At 44.1% G+C, this 20,470-nt stretch overlaps 1 protein-coding gene across 2 annotated transcripts in view; it reads left to right on the top strand.

The window, feature by feature from the left end:
• Positions 1 to 20,470, top strand: part of RUNX1 (RUNX family transcription factor 1) — a 228,970-nt gene that overhangs the window by 147,132 nt on the left and 61,368 nt on the right. For both annotated transcript variants that reach the window (XM_033127971.1, XM_033127961.1), the window contains exon 5: positions 3,632 to 3,788. In XM_033127971.1, the coding sequence (XP_032983862.1) occupies positions 3,632 to 3,788 (157 nt within the window). The remainder of the gene's footprint in view (positions 1 to 3,631; positions 3,789 to 20,470) is intronic.

Genomic DNA, 20,470 nt, shown 5'->3' with positions numbered 1-20,470 from the left:
ATTATTATAGTCCCTGTAATAAGGAGGAAAAAATGCGAAACAATGATAAAGTCTGATGATATTGATGAAAAGAGCATTTCAGTCATTCTTTAAGAGTCTTCTGAAATTCTGTGTGTGAATCCTCTGCTTTGATCTTTGAAACTAAAGGAAGATTTAAAATTATAAGTTTTCCTTAAAAGAGGTTAAAAATCATCCTAATTGCGTATCCTGGACTCCACAGTGTACCACCACCCCCTTCTCCCATGGAGCACTAAAGATACGTGTGTATGTGTGTGTATGTGTGTATATATTTATATATATATATATTTTAGGGTAGGAGAGATGTATATTTTTCTATTGAGAAAAATCTTTAATTTGCTACATGTTTACCCATTATTTACAGAGCAGCCTACAAAACTGGATGACTTAGGATCTATTTTATAGTACTGTAATATTATACAGTTTGTTTAGGCCCTGGTATACCAGAATCCGAAGGCATAAAATAAACATGCTTTCAGCAAATTCAGAGCCCTTGGATCCTGATAGTAATAATCTTTTCATAAGAAAGAAAGAAGTCACGTTTCTGTCAGCAAGAGCACGGTCCCGAGCTATGTATTAAATGTCATCTCTGCTGAATTCTAAGTTCCACTCCACAGCTTTCTTTGAAACACTGGAAAATTAAGGGATTTGAATTAAATGAATTGTAACTGTAATTTCAGCCTAATTAGAGTTGGGTTTAAATGCCAGTTTGAACTGTGAACAGGCTAGCCTAGAGCAGTGTGGGTAGGTCCATGTATAGGAGGGTTGATATTTTGCCCAACTTCCTGATACTTTAAAAGCAGAAGTAAAACAAAATATGAGATACCCTTTGGCCAACAAGTCCCTTCTTGCCTGTTTGGTCTGTGTTAAAATGTAAATGTTTGTGTTTCCTCACGTATTGTTTATAGCTTTTCATTCCAATTGCTTTTTTCTTTTTCCTGCTTAAAGTTAGATTTTTTTTTTATTCTCTTCATATTGCCTATCAATGACAAAATCTATCAAATTAGCACACGTTAATTTTAAATTTAAAAGAATTTTACCTAGTCTAACTATGCTTGTTAATAATTAGATGATATACATTACATTATCTAAATTAATATAATTTTCCGAGATTTAATATTCTCCTCCCCCAGACGGAAAATAAAAAAAATCCTCCAAGATCAGTAAAAGGCCATGGTAGTGATGTTTGAACACCTAGATATCTTTGATTCCTGCTGTATTTTTTTAAAGGGAGGGGTAGGAGTTAAACCAATTTTTTAGTTTCAAATTCCAACCTCAACAACCTTTTCTTATTTAGCCACCATAGAGATCATTTTGCTCTCTATTTGTTTCTAGTAGGTGAAGGTCTCATGAACTTGCCAAATTACTGCTGTGGATAGTTTTGGAAAGGTGAGAGAGGCACAGGCAGGGAGCACTGTAAGAGGAGCCAGCAGGAGGATTTAGAATATGTTTTGGTAGTTATAAGAGTTATTTTTTTTAACCTCTTTTCAGAGCCTGTCCCAACCATGAGTGGTTCAGTTTGAAAACCATGCGGTTTATCTCATCCCTGAATGTTGGATTAAAATAGAGAAGCCAGGTCATCACAAGGAGGTGGGGATGAGGAAGTAAAAATATGTGTTCAAGGAGGGCATTTCAACACTGTGAGCTAATTTTACAAAGGGAAGTGAAAATCGTGAAAAAAAAATAAGTGGAAAAATTTATGAGACTGAATTTTTCGGAGCAAAATAAAGCAGTCACATTTTGTGGGAATAGGAAAAATGGTAACAATAACTAAATAACCGATCAGGGAGATTTATTTCAATGATGTTTTGAAACAAAAGGAAATTGTCATATTACTGCTCTTAATTAAACGGCAACAAACACACTTATAATGAGAACTAAATGCCTAATTAGAGGGTGCTTGGGGAATAAGTAGCTGTGTTTTTAAATCTCCTTTATAGAAAACATGTTCAACAATTGGATGGAAAGGATTAGAAAGAAAGATAAAAGGCCAGACCTTGTTTGACAGTGCAAGTTGGATAAAATAGAGGAAGAAAATGCCTACCTATTGCATGAGAATCAATTTTCCTGCTGTGGTCTTGGGGGCAGAAGTACGTCTACCCCTCACAGCCAGTTGGTTCCTTTTCTGTCATACTCCTTAGAACCCAAGAGCTGAAGCATTGTAATGAATAAAAACAATAGATAGATGGTCATCTGGATGACGGGAGGAAGGGGGATGACTAAGCAGGCAATGAAGATGGGAATTTTGAATAACATGGCTTTGCCATCATGCAAGTTGGGCATATGGCAGTCTTATTTACAGACAGAAAAAGAGGGCTGGAAATATAAGTATTGGCCAAAAAATGTGCAACAATTATTAGGTAAAAATTGGTAGGTGGAAAATAGGGGAAGAGATAATCACTGTAGAAGCTTTACTATCATAACTCAAAAAGAAAAGATTATATAATTGGAATGAATAACATAAATTTCATTACTGACGGAGAGAGTGCCATAAGGAATATTAGAAATCACAGGAAGAGTCCAACTTTTGATTTAAAATTCTATGACCAATTGAAAAAATAGAAACAATGGAAATATAGCTGATAATAAATGTCTAGACCTAGAAAAGAGTTTCTAAAAGGGTTAAATGATGACCAAGAAATAAATACTACTGCATGGGGTATCTTCATGCCATGCTCTTCAGAGCATTTTACTTTGAAATTACTGTTTTATTACCTGAGTATCAAAATATTTATCAGTTTTCTTCAATAGCCCTGCTGGGAAATCCATTTATATTCAGTTGCATTAAAGAAATTCCTCTTCAAGATTACCTGGGTTGGAGAAAACCTCAGTCATCTATTCGGATGTAGTGATAATAACACATCTCTGGGACTCCCAGATATAAAAATGCGACGTAGTTCTACTCCTGAATTCAGAGGAACACATGAAGTGAGCTCCCTTCTCCCTCTGACGTCTGTTGATTTTGTGATTAGTAATAAACAAAGGGTACATTTCTGATTTTTTTTTTCCTTGCGCGTCAGAATACACTGCTAGTGAAAATCAAGATAATAGAAATGAGTAGGGGTTTCCAAAGATGACCTACAAAGGATCAGTTTGTCATTCAGGAATCGTCAGCAGTTCAGTTGTCATGGTCAAATTTAATTTCAGCAGGAATATGTTTAAATACCTAAAAATTAAGTCGGCCCTTTTAGGCCTGTCAGTGGAGGTCTGGACAAGTGAAAGATGGGTTAGGTCATAAACTTACCAAAACAAGACATTCTGTTTTTCAAATATGAAGAATTGGGAAGAAATGAGTGTATTCATGAGAAGGCATAGCTTTTCCAAATCCTTGCTGTAGTTAGTTAGTCTTGTTCCAGCTGTGCTGTGTGACCTTACGTGGCTTTATTAGGTGAATGTTTCTGATTTGAAAATTTGTATTTGTTATGTATAATGAAATTAAAAGTAAATCTTTCCATTAGTAACTTGTTTGCTGTTTTGCTTAACGTATGATATCCCTTTGCAAACTAAAAAGGGTCACTTAATATACATTTAATTTTAGAACAATTATTACACAAATGGCATAAAAGTTTATAACATTCCTGATGTCTACATTTGTCTCTTGACTGGTGTGTAGGTGGTGGCCCTGGGGGACGTTCCAGATGGTACCCTGGTCACTGTGATGGCGGGCAATGATGAAAACTACTCAGCCGAACTGAGAAATGCTACCGCGGCCATGAAAAACCAGGTTGCAAGATTCAATGACCTCAGGTTTGTCGGTCGGAGTGGAAGAGGTATGTGTCTGTCAAAACTGAACTTGAAACACAAAGTATTTACAAGGCAACAAACCCAAATTTCAAAACTTCTAGAAGTTTCTGTGATGGCATTCCTAGAAACACAGTCTTTCTTTTTGTTATTATTGCTATCTGAAACTTTTAAAAAATACTTATTTAAAATTGAATATTTTAAAACAGAATCTAGCTTTACATTATTGCTTTCTGAGTCGGAACGTGTAAAACATGAATTTTGATTTTCAAGGAAACCCCTGAACTCTTTACTAACGTGTGAAAATATAAAACTTACCATCCTGGAAACTAGGATTATGCAACTGGGGTTCTCTCTTTGATAATGATCAGAAATCTATTGAAGCCTTAGGATCCATGTGCTACCTATGGCACAATTTCAAATGTTCACTTTTAATAATTTTAAAGGATATACAGTGTATGATTATTATAACGTGGTTTCAAGTGAGCTTACCTTTTTATGGTAAAATATGAAGAAATATTGCTAGTACCCGTCTGGTTTGGTAAATTTGATGGCAACGTGACCTTTCTATTATGCACATATGTCATTTGGATGCCTTATTGTGTGTGTGTGTGTGGGGGGGGGTGGGCCCAGTTAACATTTTAGGTAGTAATAATGTTAAAGACTAGATTATCCAGAGGAACTGTTGTGTCAGTGCAGTTCTTTGTGTTATTTTATTATTATTTGCCCGTTGTCAAAGAATTAGAGCAGAAAGAGGATTCTTGGCTGGTTGTGTTCTCCTCTGGTTTCCAAATATTTTCAAATCTTGTGTTTTCTCTGTATTGTAAGCACCTAAGTCATATGTTATAAATGGCCATAAGTACTAGAAGTTTAATTGAAAGAGGTAGCCTTGTTTGAGTTGAAAGTCTCATTTTTGTGATATAGTATCGAGTAAGCTTACTAATGAAAGTTATTTTGAAAATAATAAAAAGACATGATACATGCCTAAATCACAGTAGATGACTCTTGTACTGAAAAAAACTAAGAGTACAACCAGGGGACATTTAATAATGAGAGTAATCACTATAAAAGCATTCAAAAATCTAAGAAAGTCTGTGTTCTTAGGGTATTTGATTAGTCGAAAAGGGGAAAGGAGCAAAGGGCAAAGTCGTGTGGAGTTTTCTTTTTCTTTTTCCTTTTTTTTTTTTTTTTTTTTTGGCTATTGTTTTGCTATCCTAGCTGTCTGGGGCATTTTCAAAATAGAATCATAGGTGAGGAAAATTTTAAAAACGTATAACATGATTGAAAGTATATGTTCATAGAAGTAACTATGTTAATAATAGGGTAATGCAAAGAAAATTATATCCACTTATTGAAAGCATGAGAGATGCTGTAAGGTATAAAAGCGTAAGTCATTAAATGGGTTCAGTTGTTATATTAAAAGTCCCCGCCTTTCAGTAAATGGAATTCACATTATGATTCAGAGATGTGTGTTTAGAAAACATCTTTAAGGCTTCGGATGAGTAGCTGGCAGAGTCGGTGAGAAGCCAGTAAAAAGCAGAGGCCCCACCTCCTGGTCCCTGCCCCCCAGCCTCCCTACCAAGCTGAATTCATTTCTGGTAGGTTTCTACTATTAGGAATTGATTGCTGAGTATCATTTGAGTTGCCTTTCCAGAGAAAGTAATATTATCATCGTACGCTTCCATGTGTGTCAGGTTTTGGTTATAAAAGTTGTAGAAACTATTTAATGGCCAATAGCAGTGACATTTTCCCATACAAGATTCACTTGTGGCTTCCTGGCAATGTGCAGTAAGTCAGTGATAATAAAGAATGAGATTTTGAAAGCAGCATGCTTCCTTTTCTGGCGTCCAGGGCTGGTCTCTGGTCTCATTGGCCATTTCTGTTTTGAGTGGGTGACTAATGGGTGCTTGTGTTTACTTGGGTAACAGAGAACTGTTTCCTCAAGGTGTGGATTGTTTGCATTTGGCTGCCTGGTTCATGCCAGTATGCCCTTGAGTTTGCATAAAACCCCAAAAATAAAATAGCTGCAACCAAGGCTGGGCTGTCTTCTGATAACCTGGAACGAGAAAATTAATTGGAATGCCATAAATTGACAATATCTGTTTTGAATGCTCTCTGCCTCCCATGAGGAATCCAAAATACAGGAATCTCAATTGAACGTTTGGCCCAGTTATGGTTACTGCGTATGTTGTTGGTCTTGAGTGATATTTTTTTTTTTCTGGTCAGTACTACCAGACAAAATGAGCTCTCCAAAGGCCCCGTTTGACTCTGTCTCATAATTTCTCTTCATAGTCGTAAAATACAATTTGATTCTACTCTTTCAAATGTAACTGTCAACATCAAGCCTGCCAGATTTTTTTTTTTTGCAATTCCCATTACGAAGCGAGCAGATGATTCTCACTAATTTTGACAATTAGCCTCAGTCTTCCTCACTGAGTCTTGTCCTTTAAAAGTTTCATTACGCTTTATTAAGTGATCTTAAGGCTATTTTCTGTTTCATTTTCTGGTTTTGAAACTGTGCCTGAAAACATGCCATTGGCATCAACACACCACACAGTGGCCGAGAAGTTCCTGGCTCTTGGCTCATCCAGACATTTCCATGCAATTACACATTCTGTCAAAAGGTCCGATGGATTCTCAAAGGGCCCTGGAGCTCAGTTCCAAGTGAAGGGGAGAAAAAGAAACTCCCTTTTCTTTTACCAGCGGCCCGTCCGTGGGGATTGTAAAGCCTCATCGAAATTGCCAGAGGTTGAGCATGGAAGGGTTTGTCTCTGTTCTACAAAACTGATCTGTCTGGGTGCTGGCCGATTTCCAGGACCACAGCTCCTCCTAACCTCAAGTTCAGCCCGCAACTGGGAAAACCTGCCTGTCCGGCTTTTACGGCCTTGCTGACAACACTGTCCCTTAAAAAATACTGGTGAAGCCTTTAGCAGTCTGCACCTTCTTCCTTTTCTTCCCTTCCCTCTTCCTCCTTGCCAGTTTTAAATCTTGTTCAGGGTATATCTAACCCTTGGCATTTTCTCCCTTTGATTCGGGGTCTCCTTGTCCAGTGACCGCTTCTTTACAATGGAAGGACGGATAGCCCCTCCCAGGAGAAGAGAGGTTGTGCTGAGCACACAGGCTGTTGTTCAGAACCACTCACACTTAACCCCATGTTTGGGGACCCTCTCCTACCTCCAGAAAATGGAAGTTCAGGATCAAAAGGAATTCTCTTTGGCGAAGTTCATTAGCAGTTTACATGTGGTTTATATTAGCAGTTGAGGCAGGTGCTACTGGCATTTTTCAGTTGCAAGAAAGTATATCGTGGCTGCAGCTGAGTGGCATTTAAGAAATTTTAGCAGTGAGATCTATGAATGCTTCCGTCCCTGTTAGTGTACTTAATCAGTGGGAAAGGGATTGATCAATCAGGGAGTACGGCTTTAGTTAATTCATTTTAGAACCAAAGAGGAAATCTACCAGACGGTATCATCAACCATATCGTGAATAAGGGAAGAGAATCCACTGCACATGTCCTTCTAAGTTTTCTACGAATATGATTTTCAGTCTTTTGGGAGCATCACAGATCATTTTGAAAAATCCTTGGGAAGCCTTCTCCCAAGGGGAAAAATAATGCACGTGTGCAGTTAAACACACAGGTTGATGTACAGCTTCAGATTCCAGGGGTGCTGAAGCTCATTGATGGACCTTCTGGGGGGGGGGGTCCATGGACCCCCAAGCCAAGAACCTGTGAATTTGGAACTTTGCCTTGACCGTGGAACGCCAGCCTGCTGCTGTGTTGCATGTTGTAGATAACTGGAAAATGCATAAATAAGGGAACAAGTGAGGTAGACATTATTTTTGTAGTCTGTGCTGTGTGGGTTACCCCTCGCTTTATTATGGCCAAGATCTGGTTGGTATATTTTGGAAAGTAGATCCCATTCAAACTGCTAGTTCAGACTGTCGAAAGACCACCAGATGTGCATGCATGGAGTCCCTTGCAAAGGAAGAGGGCCTATTTTTGTCATTGAGAGAGAAACCTCTTCTCTAGTCACTTCCTGGGCCCCTGGCTGCAGAGCTGCAGTGCGGATTCCAGCCCAGGGACGCCACGTGTCCTTCGGGTAGCTAGGACGGGGTTTAATTTCTTGGTGGAATCTGTGTTTATGTTGACCTCCCTGGCAACTTTAATCTTGCCCACTTTCAAAATAGTACGCTTTCCCAACGCTTTCATAAAGTGAAATTCCTTCATTATGTTCTTGCTGCGGATGTCATCCCAGACATAATATTTACCCGTCACAATCTGGGTTACTGCATATTTGTGTAATGTTTCTTACTTAAGGCATTTTCATTCTTAAGTTATTTTACATTATTTGGGGAACTGTATGGGGAAGTTGCCCTGCAGATGAGTGAAAGACTGGCTGAGATGAAGAGAAGGTACATTTAGAAAAGGATAAACTGTGCTGGTATTCCAAACGAAAAGAGACATGTCTTTATGGAGTTATTACTGAGAAATGGTCTGAATGACTCACAGTATTATCATAGGATCCAAGTCATTCTCTATTCCATCACAGACTCACATAATAAGGGAAGGAAAAATTCATCTGACAACCCCAGATTGTTTCATGAATAACGTACAAGATGATAAGCTGGGAATCAGATCTCCTGGAGAGAACGCAAGGAAAAACATAACTGCTATTAAAATCAACTCTCTCGTTTCCACCACCACCCCTTTCTTTTTCTGTTGTGATTGATCTGTACTTTAAAATAATATGTATATACTGAAATCTGTTTTTGAGACTTCAGTGTGGACAAATATGAATGGAAAAAGACCCAGGCTCTGATACACCCAGCCTCAGGCAGCCCTAGCAAATAATTCTTTTAGATGGCAGATCGAAAGCTAGTATCCATGATCTGATGTAGAAGCCATCTTTACAGATCAGGTTTCTCCTTCTGTTTTACATTTGCCAATAAAAGAGTAACAACACTTTCTTAAAGCCAGTTGCTCCCCACCCCCAGCCACCACCACCAGCAGTGCCTGTCCCCTTTGTGCCTAGGGAGGGGACCAGAGACAAAAGCATTCTTGAAAACTGCTTGAGCCTGGAGCACAGTTTTATACTTTATCCCTTCATGGTTTTCTTGCTGATTTTATGAAGTGCCAGGCCTCGAAGAGAGTGTCAGACAGCTTTTTAAAATTGAGGTTATTTGTATGAACATTATTTTAGAGTCGATGGGCAGAAGCTAGACTTCTCTCTCCACCCACCCACCCGCCACCCCTTCCTCGCCAGCCGGCTTGCGTTGGGTCGAGGCAGTTCTTTTTTGGTGGGGACAGAAGACTATCAATCAGAAAGTGTCTCCGAGAGAAATAATGGTTGAGTGATTTTTAGAGCTTCCTGTTTCAGCAGCAAGCATTATAGACATAAACAGTGATCGGGCCAACGGCCGCAAGGCTGCTCTGGTTCTAATAAATCAGTTTTGTATTTTCTTTTTGTGCTGGTTGGCGAGGGGCAAGAGAGGGTGGAGAAGACTGGTTATGGAAGAACATAGTCTGTGTTTCTTTTTTCCTTTTCTTTTTAAGGAAAAATTACTTGTTGAAAAGAGAGACAGTGTCCTGTCTGATGACTGTTTTCTTTCTGCTGCTGATTGTAAAACAAGTTCAAAGCGGTAAAGGGATGTTTCTGAATAACCGTGTCCTGTCAATATGGAGAGGTTATGTGGTTTTGAAGGATCTGTTGGACTTTCAACCGGCAGGGTTCGTGTGTGTGTGTGTGTCCGTGTGTCCGTGTGTCCGTGAGGTGACTTCTTGGACCGTACTGTCTTTCAGAACAAAACCCATGCTCATAACATCTTATCTGAAGCCCAAATAAAGCAATTAACAGAAGTTAGTGAGTGAGCAATGTGGACGTCATAATGAGCAGCCCGGAATACTTTCAACTGTGCCAGTTTTATCAGCTCACTCGTGAGGTGTAGGGAGCGCATTGCTGCTTGTCAAGATTTTTATATTTATAAATATGCATTAGTGGACGTCAGGCGATGTCTGTCCTCCTCCATGGGTTGAGACGTGAGTCCCGCCTTCCACAGAGATGTATTTCGGTCTGCACTGACCATGGAGCTGTGCTTCTGTTCCTTTGGCACTGCCCTGACTTGGGACCCCAGCACGTTGCCTGGTCTCTATTAGTCCATTTCGGGCGGCATATCCAATTTAGGAATTCCATGTTATATCCCTGAACGTTCTCAACGAGGAAGTTGAGGACCCCTAAGTCATACAGGGATCCGCCTCAACCTCCTTCGAGAAGCTCAAGGCCCTTCTGTTGCTGGATTCCAGTGCGTGTCCTCTGACTTCCTTGGTGAGGGAGCGTTCATCTAGGAGCCCCTTACACTGCGTTTTTCTCCAAGAAGTTGTCGGTAAATTTCCTGTCTATTTTGCAACTTAGATTAATTCCTGCTTTTACCCTGAGATTTAGGACTGTCATGAAGAATGTATGGGAGCACAAACTGAAGGTCTATACCCCCTCTGCCCCTGCCCCCCACATCCTCCATCCCCACCGCCCACCCCAGCCTCCTGATTTGAGGAAACTCCTGGGTCTGGCTAATGGGAGGCTGGCCAGCACCTCACAAGCCGTGTGTGGCCCTCACTGAGTCACTTTATGCAAACAAAGGAGCCTTTCCTTGGCTCAAACAAAACAACGGCACAGGATCACGGGCGGGCGTCTGAGCACAGTCGTGAGCTGTGGGCTTCTCAGATCTCAGCAGACAAGGCAAGAGGCAGGGATGGGCCTGTTTGGAGGTGGAAAATCTCCAGTTTACACAAGGCATTGGGTTGGGGGTTTTAGCAGAGTGTTTTCCCTTTATTATATTTGAAACCATTGTATGGAGTACAGTCTGTGTCTATGTATCTATCTATTTACCTATCATAATTAATGAGGCTACGTCTAAAATCATCATCATAAGGCTTTGTCTGCCTCTTCTAAATAGTGTGTCTCTCTCTGCTACCTATGACACTGGGTCTTTCCAGATGTTGTACCTTCATCATCCTATTTCAAACCTCAGGGCAGGTGTGGTGAGTATCTTGCCGATCCATATGTTTATCCATTTTTTAAAAAATTTCAATCATAATTGGCAGCCACTATTATATCGGTTTCAGGTATACAGCATAGGGCTTATCATTTTGATGGTGGCGTCATTCTGTGTTTCCCAACTGGGGTGAGTTTGACCCCCAGAGGACACTTAGCGATATCTGCAGACACTTTCGGTTGTCGTAATGGGTGCTTGGGAGTACTTTTGGCATCTCGTGGGTGGAGGCCAGGGCTGCTGCTACAATCCTACAGTGCACAGGACAGTCCCCACCACAGAGACCTACCCAATCCAAAAGGTCAGCCAGGCCAACATCGGGAAACCCTGATCTAGCTCCACATTCAACACAATAAGTTGTAAACGATCTCCTTTCCCTTTCTTCCCTAACGTTGTCTGCCTGTCGACAGAATTTATGGCAAACATATTAAAAAGTTCACACGCAGTAAAAAATAAAATTAGAAAGCATCCCTGCATATTAACGTCTTTTTTTAAATATGAAAACATACCCATGGTCTGTGTGCATGGAATTGCACCATCTCTGGGCATCCCTGTGGGGGATGTGTGGCGGCCGGAAGGAAAGGCTGCGAGTGGCGTGGGCTCCACAGCAGGGGTCGCTCTTCCTGGAAGACTTTCCCACTGCAGCCACTCCGTCGGGAATGCGGCAGAGGTGTGGGCACACAGGGACCATCAGACAGAGTAAAAGTGCACTGGTAGCTTCTCCATGCTCAGTGCCTCACCCCACCTGTGCCCAAAGCTTCAGTGGAAGGCCCATAGGTCCACGGGTCCAGGAACATGGACTGAGGCTGTGGACAGTGTTCCCTCGAACTAAAAAGGACTTACAACAAGGTCCTGGTATGAATCATTGACAAATGCCAGAAAGGGCTCTTGGTCACACACCTGAAATAAAGATGGAGGGAACGCATGACAGGAGAGGGGAAGGGACCGACAGGCCTGATTCGCCGGCCATGTAGGAGGCAGCCCTGAGTCTGGCTGGATTCGCAGGTAGCACAGGCAGACATGGCTGGGTTCTCCTGCAGCGTTCTCCCGCCTGCCCCAACATGTTAGTTCTGCCATCACCTGTTTTCCATACTGAGATTCATGGAAGGATGGCTTGAAAAAAAAAAGTTTGAAAAAAGAGTCCCCTGGACGGTCTCACTGCCTGAAGGTGGTGTCAGCTGCAGGTTGAATTCCTTGAATAAGCTTGGCAGTGACTGCTTCCTCTCGTTTTTGCTCGGTTGTGTGCTGCACGGAGACCCTCACTCCTAACCTTCTTGCCTCAAGTGGACATTTGCTTCCTTGAAGCTCCCCGCAGTAAAGCAACCAGCTCCCAGATTTGGCATGGAAAGAGGTTACATATGAAATCATGTGAGACTAGTAAGAGTTAACTATGCAAGTGGGAGTTCAGAGCCCACGTGTCGCCCCTACATGTGCTTGGTGAACAGCTGTGGCTTGCACAAGTACACAGCGGTGGTAACTGAGACCAGGCTCCATGGCAAAGACATGAAGATGTGCCCCAAGGCACCCCCACCCCCACCCCAAGAGGCGGGCTCCCAAGAATTTTCAAAACGCGAAAGACCAGCCCTTGACTTGAAAAGCACCCTATGGTCTCATCAGTAACCGGATCAGTGCCCGACACAGAGCAGGGACTCCTCAGCTACCTTCCAGTGAGTGACTGCCCCAGGCAGTATGGCTTAGTGGTTAGTGCACGGCCTTCACTGGCTTCTCCACTGAGAGGACGGTGCCCACCCAGGCGCTCTCAACACTCAGGGCTGATTATTCTTTGTTGTGGGGCCATCTTTGGATAGTAGCAGCATCCCTGGGCTCTACCCCATCGCCACTGCCATCCACCTCCTCAGTCATGAGAATCAGAAATGTCCACAGACATTGCCAAATGTCTCCTGTGGAGGGGGAGGCATCATCCCTGGTTGAGAACACTGGCTTAGAGCTGTGTGTCCCTGGGCAAGTTACTTGACCTGTCTGAGACCAGTTCTACCTTTGTCCATGGGACTGGGCAGGTGGAGTACCTGAGCTAAGATATACTTTAGGTATTATTCCTTTGTGTGGTCAGTGACACTAACTCCACAGAGCAGACGATGGAAACTCCGTGAGCCTGTGACAAACAACAACGGGGACCTGCTTTTTAGTGTATCCAAATTGATGAGTTTTCCAGAGAGCACATCAACCCTTATCCTTCTTCTTCAACCCCACAGAGTCCTCAGGTTGTGAAAGGGTTATACGCAATGGGCACTGAGATTTCAGATTAGCAATGGAAGAGACGAAATCAAATATGCATTGTAATTCGAAGCATTGCTTTTCATGGGAAAAGAAGTTCTCCCAACTTAGCCCTTCCAACTCTTTTGTCCAAACATTAGTGGCATGCAAATATTTATGATTCATACATGCCCCTTAATTCCCGATCGTATTTTAACAATAAACACTGCGTTTTCACAATGAAGCCCAGTAATCCCCTTGTCCTGCTGCTGGGTCCGCAGGCTGGCACCCAGCAGCGTCACATTCCTCCCGAGGTAATTGCCGACTCCACCCAAGTTTAGGGAGGTTTATAGAGGTGCCACGGCAGCTCTCCTTGGACCGCACGTCAGGATAGCCTGGCTGCTCCCTGGGAAGCCTTCTCAAGGTGCTATCTCAGCATTTTCAGAAACTGCAAGTGAACGTCCATGCACGTTTTTCTTTTCTTGGCTACATATAAACAGAGCATTGATTGATTTGGCTGTTATTTGGAGAGGTATCTGACTACACTATTATCTTGCATTCTGTCCAAATCCATGGGCCCAGATTACAGTAGAGCCATTGTGTTCCATTTGATATTCCTCTGATTCGTAATAACATAGAAACACACACACACGTCTATTTGTGATGACTCTGTGGGTCTTTGGAAGGTAGTGTGGCATAGCATGAGAACTGGGCATGCTTGCAAGACTGGCTCACGAAGATGTGCTGGCCTCAGTCTGCTCATCTGTACAATAGGTATGACAGTGCCTTTCATATACACCTTGCTAGGTTGTCAGGATGATTCTAACGAGATGAGGTGTAGGTAACGAGACTTAGGAAGAAGAGATGTGACTTCCCTCTACATTGTTCTTCCTTCTACAGCTAGAATCGTTGAGGGAGGAGGGAAAAGAGCAGGCCGGAGTTAGCACACATCTCACGGAATCAAAAAGTTAGGAACGGCACATTTTCCATTGTCAGCTCCTCGATGGCAAGGAATTTATATTCCTTTACCCTACTAGGAAGCTTGTGCAATGAGAATGGCTAAGACACAGTAGGAATTTCATAAATATTCATATATAAACCCATGAATAATAATAATAATATGATCCTGCCAGATGTTTGCTGGGCATTGATCACGTGATGGATCCTGCGTTCTCTGTGTTCATTGATGAGTCTCTCACAGGCTTTGGACCCTTTTCGATCAGGAAGTGTAGTGTCCATTGCTATTTTATTATAATTGTGGCCCACCTCCAGAGGTCATTTAAGGAGGGCATTTCATTCATTTATCAGATACGCATTGTGCACCTATCATGTGCCAGGCATTAGAGAGACAAAGTCCAGCCAAAGAGAAGCCACAGCCTTCAAGAGCTAGTGAGGGGTTGACAGTGACGCCGGCCATCACTGCTCTGACTGGTCAGCACCACGGTGAAGGTTGCTCCTGAGTGGTGGTGCAGAACCTAGTGAAGAGGTTAGGGGTCTTCCTGGATAAATTGTCATCTCGGCTGAGACACTTCTGGGTGTCGAGGAGGCTGTTCAGGTGAAGGCATGCAGAAGAGTGTCCAGGCAGAGAAGACGGAGTGGGGAGGTGCACCTTGCCTGCTGAGAGAGAGCTGGTAAGGGCCTGGACATCCACGCACGGAGTTTGTTCTGGTCCTAGTGAAATGGATAGCTGCCAACAGGCTTTAAGCAGGAAATTGACTGGGTAAAAGTGGTAGAACGAGACTCAGATTACAAATTGAAGAATGGAAAACGTGCTTGGAAGGTGCTTGGGGGGCTTAGAACCTGATCCAAGGATGGAAACTCCCATTGCCCCGTCTGGCGGCCTCAGACACGTGCATCTCCAGTTTGCAAACACCTTATTTTTGGTAAATGTCACTGCACGTGGAAGTCAGCTCCCACCAGGCCCTGCCTACCACAGCCCAGCCTTGTCTTGACCTTCCCTCTTCTTCCCGCTTAGCCCCCAGCTCCACCTGCGCTCTCTGCCTCCTGCAGTGGCTGCCGCGGGGGGTGAAAGCTTGTGAATAGGCTCTGAGGACCCCAAGCTGCCTTCCCTTCAAAATCTCCATCCTTCAGGCCTCTGTGCTGCAGAGCCACATGGCGTTGGGTGTGTGTTTGGGGCACAGGACTGTGGGCACAAGTCAGGGCTAGGACTAGGTCAGGCCCGGGAGGTGACTTTGGTCACCTGTCCTGTGTGGCCCTTATCTGACAGGCGGAGACTGGGGGATTTGGGTGCACAAAGCAGGGGACTCTCCAAATGAAAGTTCAGGGCAGCAGGCATGACCTTGGCCTTAAAAAGATTTGGATTCAGGTTTGTGGGGGTGCTTGCACTAAAAGGATTAGAATTCAGTTCCTCAACCAAGATACTCAGGTCCTGTGATACAAAAAAAAAAAAAAAAAAGGAACCGTGAAATCTGGGGAAATTAAATACAAAATCATATGGAGCATCATGGTTCTTTGGGTTCAGTAAATACTCCTCTAGAAGAGAACGGCTGGCCCACCTATTCCTCTTGTAAAGCTGAGCTCACACCTGTGCCATGAGAGAGGAAAGCCATGCTTTCAACATGAAATCAGACATCTTAAGGAACAGCTGCGGAATGGAAAGTTTGTAGAATAAATCACAGATCCATTTATCAAACATTTTTTATTGCCTCGGAACAGAAGATGCGAAGAGTAATAAGACACTCTCCCGGTGCTCAATTAACTCATAGAACATCCCCAAAGAAAACACTTTGCATGTTTTGGGCTTTCTCTAAGGAAGACAGCTGTTTTTCAAACGATCGATCATTCCAAACAAATGCTGCTTTTATGGAAAACTGAGTTCTGTATTTAAGCACCTGACCTTCAGTCGACTTTTAGGGGTCGCCCTTGTGCCAATAGCTTGGGCCTCCCATCTTATTTTGCCCACATGGAAGCAGGTGCAACTGGATAAAGACATGTGCAAACACAGGCACACTTTGCACACAAGTGGATATGCGCTGACATTTTAATTTCAATTTAGAGAAACCAGGAAATTCCGTGCAACTTGAGGGCTTTGTACCCTATTCAGAAATCCCCAAATAAATAATTATACAGCTCCACTGTCAAAAATAGTGGTAAATGTTTGGGTAAGGAAATGGATGAGGAACGAAAGCATGAAGTTTGGCTGTTAGATTGTTCCAGTGGAAAAGTGAGAAATATAAATGAAAAATACTTTGTGAAAAATACCCCAAATTCAGACTTCTCCTGGAATCTGAGGGTGCGTCAGTTTTAATACTTAGCTATCCGTGATCAAAATTAGACCTGGCACAATTTACGTGGTAGAAGGAGAAACCTCCCTGCAACATTTCAGAATCTTTTGGGATTTCCAGAATTTGCAAAGAGCAAAATTTGAGCCTTCCCTGGCTTTCTTAGTTTTCAAAAGCTGCAGTTTTTTTTTTTTTCATTGACACTTCCTTCCTCACTTCGTTGGGTGTTTAAAAGTTTGTGAGCACCACTATTTTCCTGCAGAGATGCACGAGTGAGTGAAAAATGGTAAGATTGAGGTCCCTAAGCAATGTGACCCCGTCAGCAGGTGATCCACCGTGAGTACAGACTTCTCTTGCGTGACAAAGGGCAAGTTTCACATCCCACAGAAGCAGCCCCGAAAAGGAGAAGGTGACCCAGGGATCCAAACCTACACAGAAGAGAGTGACAGAAAGAGAGCCCAGTGGCCATGGAGCCACTGTGAAGGCAGTTGGCGATCCAGGAACCAGACCTCAGGAGGGACAATTACAGCCGCACAGGAGTGAGAGGCTCGCCCCTCACACACACTGGCATGGAGGACACTGCCATGGGCATGGACTTCTAAGTGTGTTACTCCATTCCTGGTCAAGAAATGATTTCGAGTACCTTTCGCCTTCTATGCCTCTCCTCACCCTCGTCCCTTTTGAGAGCAGTGTGGACATTTGCAGAAATCCTGAGGCTTAGCCACTTCCCAGATGTGGTGAGGAAGTGGGTGTGTGGGGCCGTGCGGTACAGCAGTGACCAGCCGTGGCTTTATGAGACCACAGTGGCGGCAGGAGTGTGCCAGCCCCGGGGCCCCGAGACGTGGAGACTATCAAAGTACAGACCTGAGGCCTCCTGGCTGTCTCACCTTGGTGAGTGTGTCACGGCAGCAAGTGTCTGGGAACACTTGCCCTGTGTCCCTCTTCCCAACTAAATAAAGCAGTTAGTATTTGGCCGTGGCATTTGGATGAACAAACTGGCGTTGAAGGGGACGCCACATGCTCCAGTGGGGAGCATTTGGCCTGGCTGGTTTCAAAAGCCAATCAGCCAGTCACAGTTGTGCCTTATAAAGGTTGCCAGCTGGCGGGGCAGGAGTGAACTTGAACTTCAAGTTCGAGTAGAAGGTGTCGTTTTCCTGTTGGGTCTTCGGGCCCCATTCCACCGCCCTGCAAAACACTACCACACGCCTCCCCTGCCAACATCAAACCTCAGTGCATGGTCGCCAGCCCCTCCTCATGGGATTGCCCTGGGCTCTGCTCTTTGTGGAATCATGTTTATCACATCTTTAATGATAATTAAACAGGCATTTGCCAATTCACGATTTCATTTAACTTGCACAACAACACCATGAGATGGAAGAATTGTCATTACCCCCATTTCACAGATAACAAAGCTGAGGCCCCAGAGAGGTTAAGTAGCTTGCCCAAGGCCACACAGCTAGCAAGTGGTAGAGCTGGGATTTGAACACAGGCAGGTCAGATTGAGGATCCACTGTCACCTAGCACCCTCTGCATTTCCTTGAGATTGTAGAGTCAATTGCTTGTCTTTTGCGGCTTCCAAGTATAAGTCATAATACCCCTTCTCCCCCTGGCTGTTCCTTCCCACCTTCTTACTCAGTCCTAAGGTTTGTGCTTCTAAATAGTACTCCTGGAGCCCACGCACCGGCCAGAACCGAGGGTGAAAGAAGGTCTCAGTTCCCCCTTTTCTTAGCTGCCTTCACTGTGACTCCCCATGCAGGGCCCCTGTGACCCTGCGGCTGGGCCCCTCGGGAGCCAAGAGCTGAAACCTTTCAGCAGCACACCGGGGTCATCTGTGCACAGGCCAAGGTCTCATGGGGCCAAAGCCAGGACTGCGGGGAGTGCTGGGGCTTCTCCGGGCAAGAATTTGTTTCAGGCTCCAAGGCGAATATCAGTTCTCGCTCCGGCAGCCCCGCCTCCCACCCTTACATTTGGTCCTGCAGAGCTGATTTGGGTCTGTGGGGAGAAGCGGGGAGGTTATGTAGCCGATCTGTTCTCTTCTCCTCTCCCCTGCCTTCTTCCTAGTCTGGCTACAGCTTGCTGAGAAAAACACTTGAGAGCCTTTCACTCTCCACACCCACACACTTAAAATACCAGGCCCATAGGTCATTTGAACGAGAGAATTTGGCTAATAACATGTGTGCTCCAGGGTACAGCTACTACGTCTGCAGGTGCTGGCCAAGAAGGGATGTGTCTCAGCAGGTATGGGCTGGGGCATGACGGGGGCAGAGGGCAGCGGATCCTGGACCTCAGAGCATCAGTCACATGTGCCCCCTGGCTGACTGTCCCCAACTGTCAAGTTCAGTGCCAGGTCTGGTCAGAAGAATGCAAGGAAGTGGAAGGCAGAGTTTTCCCCAGAGTGAAAAAATGTCACACACACCTGTGAGCAAAATGTCGTCACTTATTACCTCTGTCTGTGGGGCAACAGGCAGACGTCCTGGTCAAAGCTATAAACGAGCCACTTGCGAGGCAAGCTACCAGAACGTCTCTACCTTCGTGGTGATGAACCACCTTGCTCTGGCCAAAGTGCCCCATCTCGTAGCTTTTGCCGGACAGATACTTCTGGTGACTGCACATAAAATAATGGGCACAAAATAATAGAACTTTAATCGTGAGCAACGATTTCACAAATATTCACTTGGGTTGAATTTCACTTCCGATTAAGTAGGCCAGTCTGTGGTTAACCAGGGGGCGTCATTAAGCGCTCAACTGCCAGGAGCCCGACTTCAGTGCAGTAAGACACAGCTTTTGAATTGTAATCCAGGCTTACAGTTCGCTGTCAAATACAGTTTGGGTACATGAGGGTTACAGGGACTATTTCCCTTTTTTTGGCAGTGGTAAAGCGTGAGGAAAGTACCACAAGTTCAGATTCCTGGTGCCGGTGCCACTGGGTTTGCAAACAGAGATTTAGGATCTTGTGACAATAATGTGAAGAACAGTGAGCATAAAGCTGGGAGATCAGGGGTTTGCTGTATATCCGAGCTGTGTGACTTTGAGTAAATTACTTAACCTCTCTGAGCCTTGGCTTTGCTACCTATTACTTGAGGACAATGAAATCTATCTTGTTTGTTTCAGGAGAATGTAATGAGGACCAAATGGAATAGTATATGGGAATGTGTTTGAAAAGTTGTAAGTTCTGTAGACCCCAAAATGCCAATATTATGAAGACAATGATTCTTTGTTGTCATTTAGGAAATCAAGAATAGGATGCTTGTAGGAGGGCTGCCACACGAGTGGGGCCGTTTTATTAGGTGAAATGCACGGCGCCTGCAGAGCACGTGTCACTCATGGGGCCAAGATTGGAACTCGCGTAACGTTTGATATTTTTACTGGGTATAACGGTGTCCCCTAAAAACTCATCTCCACCAGTGACCTCAGAATGTGACCTTATTTAGAAATAGGGGCTTTGCAGGTATAATCAAGTTAAGGTGAGGTCCTCCTGCAGGACCTTAGGGTGGGCCCTCCATGCAGTGACCAGTGTCCTTATAAGAGGAGGGAGGTTTGGAGACAGGAGAGACGCAGAGGGAGAAGGCCACGTGAAGATGGAAACAGAGCCTGGAGTGGTGCTTCTAAGCCAAGGGAAGCCTAGGACTGCCAGCAACCACCAGAAGCCGGGCTGGGCTGGCAAGGACGGGAAGGGAGGATTCTTCCCTGGAGCCTTCAGAGGGGGTGTGGCCCTGCTGACACTTTGACTGGGGACTTGGGTTTCCAGAACTGTGAGACAATACATTTCAGTTGTTTTAAGCTAACGGTCCATGGTCATTTGTTAGAGTAGCCCCAGGAAACTAATGCAGTGTTAATCGTGGAATCTCTGAAATGCTAAAAGTTGCAGGCGACAGAGGACACACACAGAGGCACACATGCCTGCACAAGGAGATGGACACCCAGAAGGGCCCCATCATCAGAAGATAAAATCAGAGCTGAAAGTGACATTGTAGGGATCCCATGAACCCCCTCATTTTGCAGACCAGGAAACTGAGCTCTGGAGAGGTGACATCATTTGTACAGGAACTCAAATCTAACTCTCTTACAGGTAGAGCTCCCCCCACCCCACCCCTGCTTGTGCTGCACACGTGCACGCATTCTCTCTCTCTTTCTCGCACGCATGCGCTCAGACCTGCTCAATCACTGCAGCAGTGTCATTATTCATTGCTTGTATCTTCAGGGTCCTTTTT

Source organism: Rhinolophus ferrumequinum, chromosome 2, assembly GCF_004115265.2.
Source record: "Rhinolophus ferrumequinum isolate MPI-CBG mRhiFer1 chromosome 2, mRhiFer1_v1.p, whole genome shotgun sequence".
NCBI lineage: Eukaryota > Metazoa > Chordata > Mammalia > Chiroptera > Rhinolophidae > Rhinolophus > Rhinolophus ferrumequinum.
This window is presented reverse-complemented; position numbering and strand designations above follow the sequence as displayed.